Raw genomic sequence first — 20,431 nt, forward strand, 5'->3', positions numbered from 1 at the left:
ACAGTTGACTAATCTCATTTTTAGGGTTATTAAAATTTCAATGCCTTTATATATTTTGATCATTTTCCCCATTACTATATTTGTTATATCTTCTGGTCACTCCACTTTCTTCCTTCGAAGGTTGAGGGCCGCACTTCACCGCCACACTTCACTGCCGTACACTAACTCAGGTCTCACCAAACTCTTTTCTTTCAGCCTTTGACTGATTTTTCGACCACAACCAGCCTATTTCCTAAAGGCAATTTCTCGATTTAGTGTCCCATTGTCTATTATGCCAAGATGTTATTAATAAAATATAGTCCCATTAATCTTCTTCTATCCAAGTTTATTGTGAAGTATTCATACAAAGGAAAATACGTTAAAAACGAGGGGTACACATCTCAGAGGTGTACGGAAGTGTGTGTATAGGGATATTGAAAATATGACTCAAATGGCGATAACTAGAAAATGGTGCTCATATGGTTTAAAAACCGTTTTTATCGATTTTTTCATAACTTTCGCCATTTTGTGAATATTTGAAAAAAAAATCAAAACTTGTGGCATTTCTCTCGGATAAAAAACCAACGCCCGAACGGAATAGATGGGGACTTGATGTAACTTTTTTCATGACATATTTAACACTTACACAAAGATCAACCTTGTTGGGGATTAATAATAAATTAGTAGTCTACCATTTATACCGCTGACGCGGCTCTACGGCCTACGGTACTTACTTACTTTCCGTGTCCGGAACACCAACAACTTTAAATTCTGTATTTCCAATGGTTGGCCACATAGATGGCCCTGTCATTTGCTATAATTAAGTCTTGTTCTGTGCAGGTCTCTCTCATCTCTGTGCATGATAGTAGATGCCGGCTGGTCTGAACCGCGCCACAGTCGCAGGTATCGTCCTCCTGGTATCCCCATTTTTTCAGGTTACTGGCACAACGTGAAACGCCGGTTCTTAGTCTGTTTAGCGCTTTCCAAGTCGGATACGGTAAATTGTGTCCAGCAGCCATTTCCTCTGAGGGAGGAAAATGTGTCGCGGTAGCTGACGCTTGCCATAGGTGTATTCGGCGCGTCTCTGGCGCTACGGGGGTGGATCTTGATGTTTTCAGTAAGATTTTCCGAGATCTTAGTCTGCTTGGCTGAGTTTGGTGGTCATATAAGGGGTGTCTTTGGTCCGTCTCCTGCTTTTTCCGTTCTACCTCTGACGCGACCTTCCTCCTGATAAGTGGTGGAGCAATTCCAGCAATGGGGTATACCTCTTCGATAGGTGTCGGTTTCAGGCAACCCGATATTATACGGGCCGTTTCATTTAGAGCCACGTCGACGTTCTTTGCGTGAGCAGAGTTTGCCCATACTGGTGCTCCAAACTCCGCGGCCGAAAAACATAATGCCAAGGCAGAAGTGCGGAGAGTGTGTGGTTGTGCTCCTCATTTTGTATTAGTTAGCTTGCGGATGATATTATTTCTGGCACTTACTTTCTTCTTGACATCTTGACAGTGGTATCGGTAAGACAGAGTTCTATCCAGACGGACGCCAAGGTATTTTGGCGTCTTGTTGTGTTCCAGCATCTGACCACGCCATTCCACCTCCAGCGACCTTCGGGCATGCTTGTTTCTCAGGTGGAAAGCACATACCTGGGTTTTTGTGGGATTGGGTTTCAGATGGATTTTATCATAGTATAGAGCTAAGTCTCCCAGGGCATCTGTCAGTTTCACTTCGACTTCATTGAAGGTTCTTCCCTGAGCTGCCACCACTGTATCATCAGCGTAAATAAATTGTCTTGTTTGTTGGTGTATGGGTTGGTCGTTGGTGTATATGTTGTATAGAATCGGCGCGAGGACACTTCCCTGTGGTAGCCCAATTTTTTGGTCCCTCCACCGACTGTTCTTGGACTGGAGCGTTACTTAGAAGCGTCTATTCTGGAGGAGACATTTCACTAACCTTGTTAGTCGGAAATCCTTTGTAGTTTCTTAGAGTTTTGCGAGTAGCCGTTGATGGTTAACTGTATCATAGGCGGCAGTTAGGTCTATGAACGCTACTCCTGTTATTTCCTTCCGTTCAAAACCATCTTCAATATGTTGGGTGAGATTAAGAATTTGACTGCAGCAGCACTTTCCGGGCCTGAATCCTGCTTGTTCTGGAATAATTTTAGTCTCCACATATTCTGCGATCCGGTTCAGTATCATTCTTTCAAAGGCCTTGAAAAGGTGGCACAAGAGAGATACAGGTCTAAAACTCTTTGTATCCGCCGGATCCTTCCCTGGTTTTAAGAGGGCTACCACTCTAGCTTTTCTCCAGATTTTGGGGATTTGGGCCTACGGTATACAAGGTAGATAACAGGGTTAGTGCTACGCTTCATATATATATACACCGTTTTTAGGCATCAACGCCCTGCCGGTAGGGATCTATGGAGGAGTTTCACCGAGCCGCAAGCCCTTATCCCTTGCCGTACCGCTCCTCCATAGGCCGATCAGACAACAGCTTATTCCAGACCACGACGTCAGCCTTTTTATTTTTCTATTCACCGGGCTGGGGCTCGAACCTCAATCGCCTCGACCGCATATCCACTATAGATTTGTCAATTGTGCGCCTCAGTCCGCTTGGCTAATCTGATCGACGCTTCGATCGCTTCAACCGACTATTATTACCCCTGGTTTTACCCAAGGTACTCGTTTTTTTTTGTGAAAGTCAAATTTCGCCCAACCAGTTCAGGTTCATAAATGCAGTTCGTACGAGAGAGGCTTTTTTCAATACAAGTCTTATTCCAGAGATGCAGAGAGACATGTCTGGTTGATTACGAGAAAGCGTTTGATCGAGTACAGCATGCCAAGATGATGCGAATACTAAAAGAAGCACGAATTAATAACCAAGATCTGAAAATAATTAGAAACCTTTACTGGAATCCGACTGCAAACCTCAGAGTTGACGGTAAACACACCGAATATGTGAAATGCATACGTGGAGTGAGGCAAGGCTGCATTTTGTCCACCCTAATTTTCAATCTTTACTCTGAAAGAATATTTATCGAAGCTTTTGGACGAAACTGAAAGAGATATTCTACTAAACGGGTACCGGTTAAATAACTATGCAGATGACACCATAGTATTTTCGGACAACCTAGAGGGCCTACAAATTCTCGTGAACAAAATCACGTAATGCAGTCAACAATATGGACTCAATATAAACGTAAAGAAAACAAATCTTATGATCATTAGCAAGAAAATGATAACAGAAGGTCAACTCTACATCAACTAAACCCCTGTAGAAAGAGTGAGACACTACAACTACCTCTTCACGGATAAGAGCGTGCATCGGAAAATCTAGATCAACCTTCAACCGTATAGTGGCCTTTTTCAAGAGCCACAACGTTTCTCTTGGTATAAAAGTAAGAATGTTGAGATGCTTCGTCTTCTCTGTCCTTTTTTATGGTGCTGTGAACACCAAACGCTAAAATTGAAAGCATTTGAGATGTGGCTATATCGGAGAATTCTTAAAATCCCGTAGACTGATCGCGTCTCAAGAATAGGAAAGAACCGAGAGATACTAACTACCATCAAATCTCGAAAGTTGGAATACTCTGGACACATTATGCAAAATGAATCCAGACATGTCCTCCTACAAGCTATCCTGCAAGGAAAAATATTTGGAAAGCGAGGTCCAGAAAGAAGAAGAACATCCTGGTTAAAGAACCTCAGAACCTGGTTCAACACAACATCTGTGCAGCTTTTCCGCGTTGCTGCAGATAAAGTGAAGATTGCCATGATGATCGCCAACATTCGTCACGGATAGGTACATTAAGAAGAAGACTCATTTTATTCAGGCTTGTAAACATTTTTATTATTTCCTCCCCGGCGCTGGGATTCTATGGAAGTCTTCTGAGCCTTCTGCATGGAAGTCAGACATCCTACCGCCTGAGCTGTCCGGTCCTATGGGGGTTAATATAAACTCAAATACCTATTTTATCTTAACTTGTAATACCCTAAATAGTCCAGGGCGCATCTGTTTGAGATGGACGTTGAGAGGTGACTCAAATTTTTTTTCAGAAATTGCTTGAAAATAACTCAAATAATAATATTTGAGTTATCCTCCCACTTAAAATGGTCCGAAACATTGTTTAAATAATCAAAATGTCAAAATATGAAGAAAAAATTCGATTTTTTTATTGGTTTTTTGATTATAACTTTAAAAATATTCATTTCTGAGAAAAGTTATACTAACATAAAAGGTGCGTAATTAAATTTCCTACAATACAGCATTGGTTAAAAATTTAAAAAATAGTCACCCTTGTTGCAAAATAGCAATAATTGCGAAAAAATCATACAAAAACAAGTATTCGCATTTTACGTTTTTCAACCATTTATGCTACACTTAGGACCTTCATTTTTCACCCAGACAAACTATATGATACAGTAAAACAATACTGTAAATTTCATTAAGATCGGTTCAATAGATTTTGCAAAATAAATTTTGCAATCCAGCTTTTGCAAAAAAAATTCATTTTTTCAAAATGTTACAGGACTGAAAATAAAGCAGAGAGCAAGTTGAAATCTTTTTTTGCTTATAGAAGTGTACTGTAACTTTCATTTGAAATTTGCAAAATTAAAATCGATTAACTACTTGCTCTCTGCTTTATTTTCAGTCCTGTAACATTTTGAAAAAATGATTTTTTTTTGCAAAAGCTGGATTGCAAAATTTATTTTGCAAAATCTATTGAACCGATCTTAATGAAATTTACAGTATTGTTTTACTGTATCATATAGTTTGTCTGGGTGAAAAATAAAGGTCCTAAGTGTAGCATAAATGGTTGAAAAACGTAAAATGCGAATACTTGTTTTTGTATGATTTTTTCGCAATTATTGCTATTTTGCAACAAGGGTGACTATTTTTTAAATTTTTAACCAATTTTATATTGTAGGGAATTTAATTACGCAACTTTTACGTCAGTACAACTTTTCTCGGAAATGAATACTTTTAAAGTTATAATAAAAAAACCAAAAAAAAATAGAATTTTTCCTTCATTTTTTGACATTTTAATTATTTAAACAATGTTCCGGACCTTTTTGAGAGGGAGGATAACTCAAATATTATTATTTGAGTTATTTTCAAGCAATTTCTGCAAAAAAATTTGAGTCACCTCTCAACGTCCAGATGTACTAATATTTTTACAGATGCGTCCTGGTCTAAATAGCAAATTGGATTTACCAAAGGTAGAAGTACTCGAGAACACCTTCCGAACATAAGACAAATAACAGAAAAATTTAGGGAATTCAATATCTCACTGTACATTTGATTTATAGATTATGAAAAAGCGTTAGACAGGGTCATACGGTAAAATTTGAAAAACAATCAACCAACATTTTGGACATGACAAAAACCTTCTCTCGCATAGCAAATAGAAGAGTTAATTATTAATCTCACACGATTGGTTGAAAACGGAAGTCAATTATTTAGTTTGAAAATATTTTTAGATCTGTTATTATAACAAATGCTTTAACTCATTATAAAAAATAAGCAACTCAAATTTAAAATGTTCATTCTTTAATAAATATTATGTAATCTTTAACACTTTTATAAAAAGAAGTGGTAAGTTTTTAAATTATACTTTTGGTAAAAGTAAATCAAAAACGTGAGAAATATAAAAGTAGAGATTATTTTTAAATCCTTTAAGTATACATAAATAATTATTAGTTTTAGCAAATTTTTTTCTTAGCAAATGTCTCTTTTATATACAAAATTTTGTTTTCCAACCCTCAACCATCCCTCGATCCATTGGCTATTTAAATTTAATGTTTTAAACTGTGGAGCAAAGCAGTACTATAATACTATAGTAACGTACTGCAGTATATATAACGAACAGTAGTGCAACTCTTCTTCCTTGAGAAAGTCACAATCGTGTACAGATAGAACAGCCATATTGTAAGGAGAATTCACGTTACGTAATTACGTGCTTTGTCGATGATGTTGGTACATAGTGATCAGATGGTTACATAGAGAAACAATACAATCAAGTGCATTAAAGAAGTCGACATCAAAAATTCTGTGGGGAAACATGGTCTTTTCCAAACATCCCAGGCAACCAAACGACGTTTATATAACGTAGATAACACTTCATAAAAATGACCAATTGACGTGTTTCTATGACGTAGTACTGACGTTGAAAATCGATTTAACGTCATAATTGTGACGATTTTAAAACGTCATTGTACCTACGTTTTTTTCACGTCGAGATTGCGACGATTTTCAAACGCCAAAAAGATGTCGACTTTTATACGTCGCCGTCGGTAAAATCAATTCTTTAATACATTCAAAAAGTGACCTCTTTCAGATGTTTCAAAATATGTAGTATGAAAAATAGGTAACATGAAAATGTAGGCTAAAAATTAATTTAATTAAACTCAATAACACATAATTAGTTCACTTACACAAAATATACATCAAAAACAAATAAACATAACCTCAAATAGTAGACAAGAAGAATTACTGCATTAAACTAACTCACTGAGCAAAAACGAATAAAAATTTCTGTATTAACACGTTTCTTCAAATAAATATCTAAATGAAAAGTCTTATTTTATCACACAAGACACAAAACACGTAAACAAAAAATGAGAAATTTCTTATGAACAACGTTATAAACGAAATTGTTTAAAGTCAATACAAACAACTTTTTAATGCTCCTCCCAATTTTGTGACGTCGGACTTGGCTGTCTGAAATGAAAATGTTTTTTAAACGTATTTTAACGTCATTAATCTTACGTATTTAAAATCACCTACAAAAGACGTCTATACGACGTAATGTTCAAACACGTGTATATATTCAACCAAATATGACGTTTCCTCGACGTTATATGACGTCACTTGGTTGCCTGGGATTCTCCCCCTCTAAAAACAATTCTGAGCAGAGAGCCAGCGGTATGGAATTACATCATCAAAAGCACATCAGATTTAGATTTGATTTAGTACATCCTCGGCAAGCTTCCTTAAACATGGCTACTGATCTAGTTTCATTTGTATCTTTATAAGATATTGTCCAGAGAAGCACTACTGTTTGTTTGTTATACTGTGAACGTACCAAACTTAAGTTTGTCATCTGAAGAATTGATTCAGTTTATTATTATTTTGTAGGGTCGCCCATATGGAAGCCAAGAGACAGTAGTATAGAGGCGACCTCTACCACTCTCCCGCGCAAGGCCAGAGATCACAATTTGACGACCCTAAGTGCTTCGCGTAAGTCTTTGATAGATACGAGCACTGGCTTGGAAATACACAATACATACAATCAGCAATAAAAGCGAACTAAAAAAATCGTATGGCGCGATCCCATTCAGTTTGTCGGATATCAATAAAATCAATAACAGTATTAAAACAGTCTTATTTTTATATTAATTCATCTACTTAATAGTACCTCCAATTCACATGTTATTAACATTTGCTACCATGCTTACCGTAGCTAATATGTATGCTTAATAAACATTTTGAACGCTGAGTCTATGAGGTTGTTAGTATTTAGGTAAAGCTATTCCCAAAACTTACTAGGCCCCAGTGACCAAGTTCAATGACGTGTTTATTAAACTACATAGAGTACTGAATAAAATATTAATGATCGGTCAAAAAAGAACATGTCAACCCATTTTCTTTAGACAACCAGACATTATTTTTTTGCTAAATACTGAGCGGAATTTTTTAAACACAAACAGTATAAATTTAATTCTATGCCTACTCTTCTTATCCTGTATATTTAAGTTGTTTCTTCTTTACTAAAAAATTTTGGGGGCATGCATCTAGTAATTCTTTTCGGGATAAAATATCATTAGCATAATATGTGAAGACTCTATATTTTAGAACGTTCTCTTCGGTTAATTGTTTTCAGATAGGTACCGTACACAAAAACAATAAGATCCAACAAAAGCACGAAAGCTTTTTATGCTTTCATAAAAATCTCCATTCATACACTTGAATGGAGCTAATGAAATGAAGCTGAAATGCAAACCTATGTTGGGTACCTACAAATAAATTAATCTTGGGTACCATAGTGATGGTACCAATCACTCTCATCCCTGAGTCTTCATAAGAATTAGAAGAACTCCTACAATGAGCTGAAGAAAAATGTTTAGAGGTCGGTTTCCAGATTAACAGAAACCCAAAATAATTATAGTAGACCAGGCAGAACCAAAGTAATTTGAAATGGTTAACACTTTCCCAAATCTTAGTTCCTTAATAACAAACCAAATGAGATGCAGTAAAGAAATTAAAAGAAGAAATTCGATGTCCAAGCAAGTAATTAAAAACTATTTCTGGCATAGAATGTTAAGAGTATCATGGGCTGAGAAAAGAACTAATTTACCAATTCTCTAACAGATCTAAATAAAGAAGATACTACGTAGTATTTTTTCTGAAAATATTGCCAAGTTATTAAAATAAATGGTTTAGAAAGACTTACAGTGGGGAGCATGGTCCTTGGGAAAAGAAGTCGGTGAAGATCGCCAACAAGATATACAAATCTTATTCTTATTAGGAAACTTACAGGCAAGCCATAAAAAAGCGGAAGATCTAGACAAGTGGAAACTGACAGTACAAGAGCTTCCACGAAATCACGATGCTTGAAAACAAGCTACAGACTATGAAAAAGAAGATCTGTAAATAAATAAGAACAACGAATGTAAAAAGGGAAGGAGTTTTTTGTATGAATTGAATGAGAGAAAATATAATATATAAAACTATATATTATATTTTCTCATACATAAAACTCCTTAAAATTATCATATTATGATAATTAATAACAAGTTTATTAGGATAATTCCAGGTGTGGTAGAATTTATTCTACAATGTGAAAGTTTAGGTTAAGGTAGCTAGAGCACGTTCATCATCATCATACAATACAAAGAATTGCTCAGTTTGAAGTTTCTGGGGAAAAAAGGAAAAAAGAGAACCTAACAAGAGGCATTTAGAGAAGGTATGTCTATTACTCAAAATAGAAACTTATGGAGAAATTTAATTAAGAAAGAAATTTATTTAAAAAATGTAACTTAAATCACATTAGACAAGATCAAACAGACTAAAGGTCTTCTATAAAACTGCAACGTATGTCTTTTAAATCCAATCATAAACGTCTGAATATGTTCATTAAGTTCGTCATATTCCACCAAATTTATATTTTAATAAAATATTATGGAATTACTAGCTGTATTTATAGCATACTATGCGTATAAAAATATTTGATTACGACCTCTCTTAGGTTTTTAGTATCTTTACATTAGAAACCATGCCATTTTATTCTTGAATCTTCCCTGTTCTGACATATGGCGCTAAGCCATGGAGATTCGCCCAAGTTGAGGGAAACTTAAAGAGCCATGGAACGACAGATGCCTGTGCATTTCAATTCAGAGACATTAAACTAATTTATCAATTAGAAGAAAGAACAAAACTAAAAGACGTTATTGAACAAGCAACTTCAACAACAAGCAGGAGTTGGAGATCATATGGAGCGAAGAGATCAAGAGGAAGACCCCAAATGCGGCAAAGCGATGACATTAAAAATGTTACAGGACCAACATAGGGATGTCTGGCACAGAACAGAGAAGCGTGGAAGGTAATGGGAGAGGTATATAATCGAACTATCGAATATAGTCCTCTTCCTTTAAAAAAAGGGTTAAAAAATTAGAAAATGTTAGAATATAAAAAACCTATAACAGTCGTACCTACAGCCAAATCAAATTTTTCAACTAACTAAGATAGGCCACCACCAAATCTCTCCACCTCTCCCTATCTTGCACCGCAATGAACCAAATTGTGACCACTATCTTCAAGTCCTCTGTCCATCGAATAAACTATCTTTGTGTCTCATTTTGCGAAAATATCCGTGTTTGTCTGAACATTATTACATTATTCAGATCTCACTGTAAGAATTATTCGTTTCTACTCAAGTACACAGTTTGTCCAATAATAGCAACCTTGCAGCTTTGGAAACCTTTAATTAATAATATTAATACTTTTATTTACAACTACTCAATTTTGCTTGTATAAATCCTTATCTATTATTACTTTTATATGAATTGGTAGGTATTTTTCAATTGGATCCGTTATTTAGGTTGATTTATATAATGATAACATTGATTTCTGACATTCTGAAAAATTATATAACATATTGATATTTCTTGCTTTATTTATGTGATACTAATAATAAGCAAATATATTCATCTGTTTTTAGTTATTACTTATATCTCTTTTTTCTTATATCTCTATCTTAATTTTATAGCGTTGAATTAGTTGTAATAGGTATATGGGTGTTTCATTATTCTGTTTAAATATGAAACTAGACATTTGGAGAAATATAAAACGATTTAACATTATAATCTTTAAAATTTATTAAAAAATTCTTTATGAAAGGTATATTTCTGAAAAAGACCCTTTCGGGTTACATTACGCAACATTTTAGGAATGACAGTTCCATCATCAGTGTTGCTTACAAGTATATATGGTTGAACCGCTAAAAATATATGGATGAAACGATATATTTTTAAATGGTATAAAGTCGTATTTATATTACTTTTTGTAGCTAATTTTATAATGATGTACGAACTTTAACGTGATTTACGTCATGGCAACGCAGAACTACCAAATATGTAGGGTGCTGGCCCGGAGATAGATCTGTCTCAGTTGCTATCTAAAGTAAATTTAGCGAGGTCTATCTCCGGGCTAGCAACTCACATAATTAGGAGTTCTGTATGACCATGATGTAGTCATGATGAAAATAGAAGCAAATGTAGTTCAGGACGAGGAAGAACTGCATGGTTGAAGAACTTGCAATATTGGTATGTTGTTGATACCAACATGCTATTTAGGGTGGCAGTTAGTAAAATTAAGATAGCTATGATGGTAAGCAACGATTTGAAAGGGCATGGTAGATGAAAAAGAAGAAATCGCGTTAAAGTTAAAGCATTATGTAAAATTATCTACAACAATGTATTATAATAACATGTTTATACCGTTTAAAGGGATCTTAACCATATATTTTTAGTGGCTTAAGTAGTATATCTACTTGGAACTACAGCACATACTACAAACACATTAGAAATATCCGTTTCTTATATTCATTTGGTTTTGTATTTTCAATGGATATATACTATGAAATTAAAGCATCAGGGAAAACTTTGTATAAAAAGTGTTGTAAGTTAAATCCTTTTATTTCTGGACAATATTATTCTTTCGGTGAGTCTTGTACACCTTCTAGTCAAAAAATATTTTTTTATACTTAGTTATTAAACGAAATATCAATATAATTATATCTAAAAAGGGTATTTAAAAAAATATGCTTATAAAAACTATTGAACTGTTTGTGTGTTACGGTATTTTTGCTAGTCAAGTGCTGTGTAAGACATGTTTGGGATTTTAGGTGCGTACTAACCTGTTTTACTAACCTCTTTGCTGTACATTACTAACCCAAAATAATCCCAAGTTTATTTTATAATAACTGTACTTTAACCATAATTTTTCTTGAAGCATTCCGTTAGTTTAATTTATTTTCAGTTATACTGTATATATTAAATGTGATTTTTTGCAGCTGTAAATATGTGACATTCCATTTATATGTACCCGTTTTTTTTTTGTTTAAATTTTTTGTCTTAAAAACCAAAAACATATAGCAAATTGTGCGTAGACTATGAAAATATTGTATTTTTCAGTTCTTGTTTAACATATATGTTCAGAACACATTTCTATTTCAAAAGACGATTGAAATAAGGAAAACTATGATTGAATTTAAATGAGTATATGAGTGAACAACTGACTAAAAATAATAGATATGGTGACTACAGTGAAAAATAAGAAAAAAATAACATGATTCGGACAACAAAATCAAGAATAATGTAGTTTCATGTTTATAAAAGACAATAGTTCACATGTCTTATGGCTGAAATTCGAGTTAAAAATGAAAAAAGGGGCTGAAAAAAGAAAGCAAAAAAACAGCTTGTTGATTCTTCCATACAATGAAGATTCATTTATTACAGAAATTATTATCAAACTCACCCGGCTTCTGGGTTAAACCTAGTTGAATTTCACTACGCTGAGCTCTCGACATCCTTTTTGGTGATAATGACATTTTGACATCTCAACTCTTGATGACAATAGGTCCAAACAATCTCCATCCTACATATATGTAATAACCAACTACCAATCACATCGGATGAAGTGGAAAATCAAGATCACGACTAGAAGATATCAAAACTTCTTGAAATACAGTAGGAAATACTACAGCTAAAGTCCTACCATTTCGCATTTACATAACCACTCTTTGGAAAAGGCAGTTTAGGTTTTCCATTTGGTACGTTTGAAGAATTCCCATCAAATTGATCTAATAATTAGGTTTCGACTACTTAAACAGAGGAGAGCGAGCATTCCAAAAAGGCATCTAACGTACATAAATATACGTGCATATTAATCGGCCCACTTAAAAATTTGGTCATTTTCGATGATATTTCCTAAACCTGTTGGCCGATTTAAGTGATTTTTTAAACATGTTATACTCTGATTCTTTAATAATATTGTACACTGTAATAATATTGTTGCCAAACAGGTAAATTTTCATCATATACCGGGTGTACCAATTAAACTGTGTTTTTTTCTCAAAGTTCGCATCACCCTGTGGAATATTCTAGCATTTATAAAATACTGAAATTAAAACCCAACTATAGCCTTAGGTTTTCTTAACATTCTGTTTTTTGATTCGTTCATTTATGTTGGATAATAAAAAAGTTAGGTACTTTAACAACTAGACATGTTCTTCACCAATACACGGTATTTCTAGATAAGTGCGACAAACCTTAAGGGGTAATTCTGCATGAAAAAATAATGACAATTATAAACGTATGTCCGCAAATGTTTCGTTTCCGAGATACGGGATGTTGATTTGTTTCTTACAAACTGACGATTTATTTTATTGCTTTAAAACCAGTTGAGTTATGCCAATGAAATTTGGTGGGTTTTAGGATGTAGTATTTGTACATTTATTGACAAATTAAAAATTTAATATTCACCATTAGCGCGCATGCGTGTAATAGGACCGATCATATTACCCGTATGCACGCTAATGTTCAATATAAAATTCTGAATTTTATGTCAAAAAATCCGTAATAACAATCTCTTAAAACCTACCAAATTTCATTTCCATATCTCAACTGGTTTTAAAGCAATAAATAAATCGTCAGTTTGTAAGAAAAATTCAACACCGCGTATCTAGGAAACCAAAAATTTGCGGGCATACTTTTATAAAGCCTACTGTCACTATTTTTTCATGCAGAATAACCCCTTAAAGTTTGTCGCACTTATTTAGAAACACCGCGTATTGATGAAGATCATGTCTAGTTGTTAAAGTACCTAACTTTTTTATTATCCAACATAAACGAATAAATCGAAATACAAAATATTAAGAAAACCTGAGGCTATAGTTGGGTTTTAATTTCAGTATTTCATAAATGCTAGAATATTCCTCAGGGTGATGCGAACTTTGAGAAAAAAAACACAGTTTAATTGGTACACCCGGTATACAATGAAAAGTTACCTGTTGAGCAACAATATTATTACATTGGTATTGCTAAGGAATCAGGCTATAATATGTTCAAAAAATCACTTAAATCGTCCAACAGGTTTAGGAAATATGAGACATAAAAAATGACCAAATTTTTAAGTGGGGCGATTTTTATGCACGTAAGTTTAGTATAAAATTTTCCGAGAAATTGAACTTCTTTCATTTGGGAAGTAGATGAAAGAGTTGGATATATATTACAGTAGGTATGTATTTTTGCTACTCTTAGTAAAGAATTGCCACTCAATGTCCCAATTAAGTCTAACGTATTTCTCTAACGTATTTCTCCTATAGCTGTAATTAAATACCATTTTGGCAACTAGTTGTGTTCTTGTCTTACTAAAGAAGTGTCTTTAGCCAAATGGTCTACTTTTGCATTTCCTGGAATTTTAGAGTAAATTTTTACCTACAAAAAGCTTACAATTCTTCTTAGATAAATTTGGAGTCTTGAAAAGTTTGAGTTTGAAAAGGCAAAAACATAAGGAATGAATAGAAATCTGCTGAGAAGCAAGGCTCTAAGTAAGAGAACAAAGATGAACCTATATAAGACCGTAATAAGACCTGTTGTTACATATGTGATGAAAACAACGACGATTAACAAGAAAGAGGAAGATAGCCTCCTGAAATTTAAAAGAAAAATAATGAGAACAGTACTGGGCCATAATATAACAAGAGAAAGAGAAATAAGAATGAAAGCAAATGCCGAAATTAAAGAGGAATTTAAGAGAGAAAATATAGTCCTATACATAAAATCTCTTCGTTTAGAATGGATAGGACATATACAGAGACGCTCACAATCAGATATATTGAGAAGAATAACTAACTCGACACCACTATGGCCCAGGTGTAGAGATAGACCTAGAAAAAGATGGTTGGATAATGTAGTAGAGGACATAAGAGGCTATGGCGTTAGCTATAGTCCCTAGAAATTGCAATGCTTAATGAATGAATGAAATGGCACAGCCGATACCAGCGACGATTATGAGCTATAGTTATAAATTATTCAAGAGTGGTTACAGTTTTTTATTATTCAGGAGTGGTTACAGTTTTTTACAGTATTTAATTTACTTGCTTTAAGGTACTTTACGATTTATTATTATTTTTTGTTCTCTAAATAAAAACAGTTATAGTAGTGGATCATAGTAGATATTTTGATGATTTTTCAGGAAACGGCTTAGTATGGTACCCAAAATTCCCAATGTGCGTTAGTGTAAAATTCCCTAATGTGCTTAAATCTTAAAAAGGACTGTTTAAAAGTAAGAAATAACGAATTGTTAAAATGTACACGGTTAAAAATAATTGTTAAATATTTGTGACTCTACCGACTGAAAATTGACAAAACATACTTTTTTCCTCAAAAGGATTTTTTTCCGTTTTCTATGTAATTTAAGGGTTTAAAGCAACTTTTTGTCTTTTAATAATTCCAATCTTTTCAGATGAAGTTGTTGAACCAAAAATAACACAGTAAATACAGGGGATTTAGATATATGCAAACTTTAATAGGACAATTTTTATTGCATACGTAGGTACAATTTTGTTAAAAGTGATAAAGTTTATAAAAGAAGTGCTTTAGGAGAAATTATTATGCGAGAAAATATTTACAGGCATTTCGTTTCTTGATTTGATTAATTGATGGATAAAATGTAATTTAAAAAAAGTTACAAAATATGAACAATTACCACGCATAATATTGTATAAATCCAAAATATTTCTATTTCTATATCTCCTGATCCCGGTTTAATTTGTCTTCAAATAATAAATATTTATAACTTATATTTAAATAAAAATAATATATAGTTCACTCATAATTTCCATTCCTGTTTCTCCCACTATCCTCTACTATATGACAAGATCACCTATCCTCCACTTGTGTTTTTTTTTTAATTCCTGAACTTTTGAGCGTAATCTTCCATGATAGTACATTTTGAGAGCTTTCATTATCCTTTTTTCTCTGCTTGATAAATCATTTTTCACCATGGATCGCTATATCTTACTATTGATTTGTATATGTGCAATTGTACATTCATTGTTTAATAGTTTTCCAGAGCAATAGGTTTAGCATTTTTATGATCGTTTCCACTGTACAATTCTACTTTGTTTATCTTTGCTACTCTCACTGATATTTATTTTTAAGCTTCCAAGGTACTTAAATATTATGTTACGATTGGATTATGGATTGACCGAATTTCGAATACTTTTCCACAAACTTCTGTACCATCTAGCTTATGTAGGCTTCGTTTTTCCAATACAAACTCAAAATTGAGTGGCTAGGTTTTTGCTTAGAAAATTTATCTAACCGTGATACCATAATTTGCTAGTACAGTCCTACTACTTAGTTAAAGTCGATGATAAACTGTAGGTATTGTATATATGTGTACACTTAATGATACACAATGCTGATATCTGCAGAGGACCTATGTTTAAAATTGGTATGGCACATTAAGAAATTTTCGTCTGAAACAACCACTATCTAGTCGTCTCCGAATAAGAATCTACCAACCTTGTGTACAAAATGGAGAAGATTCTTTGCATATTTTCTCTTCTTCCTGTTTGCCTTCTTCTTCTTCTTCTTAGGGACTCTTCTTCTTTTCTGAAGGTTGGCCACAATTATGACAAATATTTCTCTATACTGTACTGTTTCTCAGTGAGAATTGAGTGTTACATCAATACACTACATGATGATTTTCAACCATAAACATCTTATCTTACTTGGAACTCTCCTATCTTTAATTTTCTCCTGCATAAACAACCTTTAGAACTCAGAATGTCTTCTCCGGACATACAGTCGGAAAAATGAAAGAATACCCATGAACGAACATATAAAACACGCTGTATTTTCCTGTCACCGTGTCACAAAGAAAATTGTCCAGTACAAGTACATGTAACTGTAATTATTACATGTACTTGCGCTGGCCAATTTTTTGTGTGACACGGTGACAGGAAAATACAGCGTGTTTTATATGTTCGTTCATGGGTATTCTTTCATTTTTCCTACTGTATGTCCCAGATAACTGGTTTTTCGGTTCGAGATAATGTTTAGAAGGTAATTTTATACAATAATGCCTTTCTAGTGATATATTATGTCAATGGTACTTTCAGGCGTTTTCTGGAGACTTACATCTCGAAATCCTTCAACCTTTTTATATATAGAATTTCTTAGTTTCCTAGAATCTATACCTCATTTCTCCAAACTCCTTCTTACTTTGGGGGGGGGTACTACGGGGGATTTTTACCAATTTTGACTAATACTGTCTGTTCCCAATACAAAGTTTTAATAAAATTAATATTTTGTTGGTCTAGTCCTTGTCTAGTGAGTATGTCAATGAGTTCGTGTGTTTTACTTGGTCAAACATAATTCCCAATCATTGACGAAGCAAAAACTGTTCAGCGCTTAAGTTTCGTAAACATTGTATGTTTATTTGTTGGTATAAGATCGTTTTCAAAGCACGGCTCATAATGTTGATCTTTCTATTAGATTTCTAAATAATAATTGTAATATTAATTTTTATTTATTGATCTGAGGCTGCAGTAAAATAATTCTCACAACTTTGAGGTAATTCAAGCCTAATATAGGGGGAACCTGCTTTTCTTTAAAAAGACATATTTGAGGAAATGCTTTTGTCTAATGATTTGTCACCATCTCTTTAATGTCTGATCTTATTCATGCTGCATACCTACATTTAGAATTATAGAAAATTATACATTTGTATTCTGCCAAGACTAAGAAAAAAAGAAGAAGTAGATATAGCATATTATAATGGTACTTCCAAGAAAATTTCCATAACCATAGTTAAGGCCAAAATAAAACCACAAATGATAGATTTTTCTTAGTGTGTTTTAAGGGCATTTTTTTCGAATACTGAGAAAACTAATAAATATTTTTGAAACATTTAAACGCAGAATGAACGATTACGTTATTACCGAGGGCCGAAAGTCCCTGAAAACTTCTATAATGTTTATTTTAATAAGTTACAGGGGTGAAAAACTAAAAGAAAATTTAGTGTGATTTTTAATTTCAAATATGTCATTCAAAAGAAACTTTTTATTCATTCTAAGGGTTTTTCGGCCCTCGGTAATAAAGTAATTAAAGTAATTAATTAAGGTAATTAAAATGTTTCAAAAATACTTATTAGTTTTCTCATGATTCGAAAAAAAAAATGACTACATTTAAAATACATTGAAAATTTTGACAGGCGTCAAAATTTTGCATTTTGTTCTTTCCCCTTAAATAGATCATACTGAATGTTTAGTTTTCGGGAAGGCTGCAGAAAAAATCATTTTAATGGCTTATTTACGATAACTTCTAAATTTAATAAAGATCCAAATATTAATTTTTAGACGAATTAAATTCTCCTTTCGATTTCTCCTAAAGCACCATTTTTTATTCACACCTCAACTGCATATTCCTATAAAATAACGATTTGTTGATATTAAAATATAATTTATTTGCCATTAAAAATGGTTTGACTTTTACAAGACCCTATTGTAATTTGATGCAATCAAGTGAATCAGTAGATAAAAAATATTTACAAGGGGAATAAAAATATTTATTTTATAAATCTGGTTTTTCAGTGTGTAGACGGAACTGCTGAGTCGGAAAAATAAGGAAGTGCTATACAGCGTTTATTCTCAAGATAAGCTAAATATATAAATTAATTTCCAACCAATGCGATGATATAACACACCCACTGATATATGTGCCCTCGAGCTTATTTTGGGAGAGAACGTAGTATGGATATGTTTTGCAAAATATATAAATAATATATTATATTTTCTGTCAACATATTTTTAAAACTAAAAAATATTATAATATTAAATTTTTCGAAATGACAGGCACAAAGGCAAATTATTTATTGCATACTTTGTATAAATATTTTGCTGTACTATGGTGCTCATAGTTGTGTATGTTAACGAATATATTTTGAGCATCCTTTCTTCATTATTGATTGATAAATTCATCAACAAATATGTAGTTCAAACCTATCACAAAATATGTAAATCATCATTTTTGAAACCTCTCGATCAAAAATCTATCATCAAATAATGGCAAGATCATCACCATACGGATATACATATACGATAATATTGAAAATGTTAAAAGTAAAATCATGGTTAAAGAGGATATTTCGGCAGTCTGGCCAGTCTGCCAGATAGTCTGGTTTTGCTCTTGAGTAGCACTCCAGTTCTTTTGATGATACCCTATCAGCCACATCTAAACCTCGTTTCTTGCAGTATCTTTGATGACACCACACAATGGTATGGTGGGCCTACAACGGTTTCTCGCAAGCTTTGTATTGTCAAATAATCTGCTTGTTCATTCCCATACATCCTTTCATATTAAAGACACTTGGGCACCCATATTAAAGATAATTTTATTGTCTTCTGTCAAATTGTTGAGATTTTCTTAGTTTTCCACTAATTTTGATTTGGTGAGTGGGTTGTTTATGACCAAAATAGCCGCTTGGCTATCTTTATTAATGTTAAATCTCTTTGCTTTGGAGTATCCATTCATGATGTCATCAATGCAGGCCACCAAAGCAAAAACATCAGCCTTTAACCAGGCGAATCAGGAAATAGGTCACTTTACACATGATGACGTCATTTATGAAAGTGATGATACAGTAACTAAATGCAAAAATTAGTGTAGATATTTACAAAATAACTCATTAAATTCTTGATTAGCTGCTTCAGAAATCCGAAATGTTGCAGATAACTTTAACTATACTGCCGTGCTAGGCCCAAAAGCGGTAACTGATTTTTTATCGAAAATGAGATTGTTGTATTTCTAGGGTAGAACAGGGTATTTAGAATATATTTACAAAGTTCTTGGAGTTGCAGAAGTATTATAATGGGTATCTAGAATATATTTACAAAGTCTTTGGAGTTGTAGAAGCATTATAATATAATAAAACCTACCTAGAAATACAAAAATCTCATTTTCGATAAAAAATCAGTTACCGCCTTTGGGCTTAGCACGGCAGTATAAATAGGAGACTGCTTTGTGCGCGTTAACGAATAACATAAAATATGGTGATCACAAGTTGATTCTTGTCAGTGGTATATATGAATTATAACCATCAATAGAAAGGGTTAATGCATTCTGTAAAAAATACGGCTTGAGCCTCAACTTCAGGAATACAAAATGGTTGAACTACGCTGTAAGATTTATTTCAATTACATATTTGCTCAAATAATCCTGATGCAGTAACATTGGCAGTTTTTGATGCATTGGTGAACCATATTCTTAAGGACTTTTTCTGTAAATTATATAATTGTGTTAATCTTCTCAAAGAAGATTAGTTGTGGTTTCATCATATCTGAGTTCATCTTAAAGATGATATCTTCAGGTAGAGACCTAGTAGTAGTTGTATGAATATTCAATACATAATTCGGTCTCCACGCATTGCTTGCTTTAATTATCAAGATGTAGACAAGTAAGGATCTGTTTTTAGGTGGATGTGAGAGGTGGCATTCAGATCTTTGCGGATAAAGTTACTTGATAACTTCGTTAATAATAATTGAATTATGCTCGTTCTCAAATATGCCCGGAACATTAATAAAAAAAATAAAATATTTAAAAATTTCAAAAAATTTCGTTTTTTTTTTCTAATTCTTTTGCTTATAACTTAAAAACTCTTCATTTTAGAACAAAGTCGTATAGGAATAAAACAAAGATAATTAAATTTTCTATCAGATGCAATTAGTTAAAAATGTCTTATTCTATCACCCTTGCTTCAAAATTGCAACTTAGGTTACACTTGGAACCTTCCTAATTCGCTTAGAAAATTTCTGTAATGTGCTAAAACTGTACACCAAATTTCATTAAAATTGACTTACTAGATTTTGCATAATAATTTTGCAATC

At 33.2% G+C, this 20,431-nt stretch overlaps 1 protein-coding gene across 2 annotated transcripts in view; it reads left to right on the plus strand.

Annotated features, from left to right (window-relative positions):
- The window catches only part of LOC114326465 (protein still life, isoforms C/SIF type 2), a 684,303-nt gene extending 664,190 nt beyond the window's left edge, over positions 1-20,113 (plus strand). For both annotated transcript variants that reach the window (XM_050656785.1, XM_028274852.2), the window contains 2 exons: positions 7,114-7,215; positions 14,734-20,113. In XM_050656785.1, coding sequence (XP_050512742.1) covers positions 7,114-7,215; positions 14,734-14,807 — 176 coding nt within the window. In that variant the 3' untranslated portion in view covers positions 14,808-20,113. The remainder of the gene's footprint in view (positions 1-7,113; positions 7,216-14,733) is intronic.
- The last annotated feature ends 318 nt before the right edge of the window (positions 20,114-20,431 follow it).

Source organism: Diabrotica virgifera, chromosome 7 (genome assembly GCF_917563875.1).
Source record: "Diabrotica virgifera virgifera chromosome 7, PGI_DIABVI_V3a".
NCBI lineage: Eukaryota > Metazoa > Arthropoda > Insecta > Coleoptera > Chrysomelidae > Diabrotica > Diabrotica virgifera.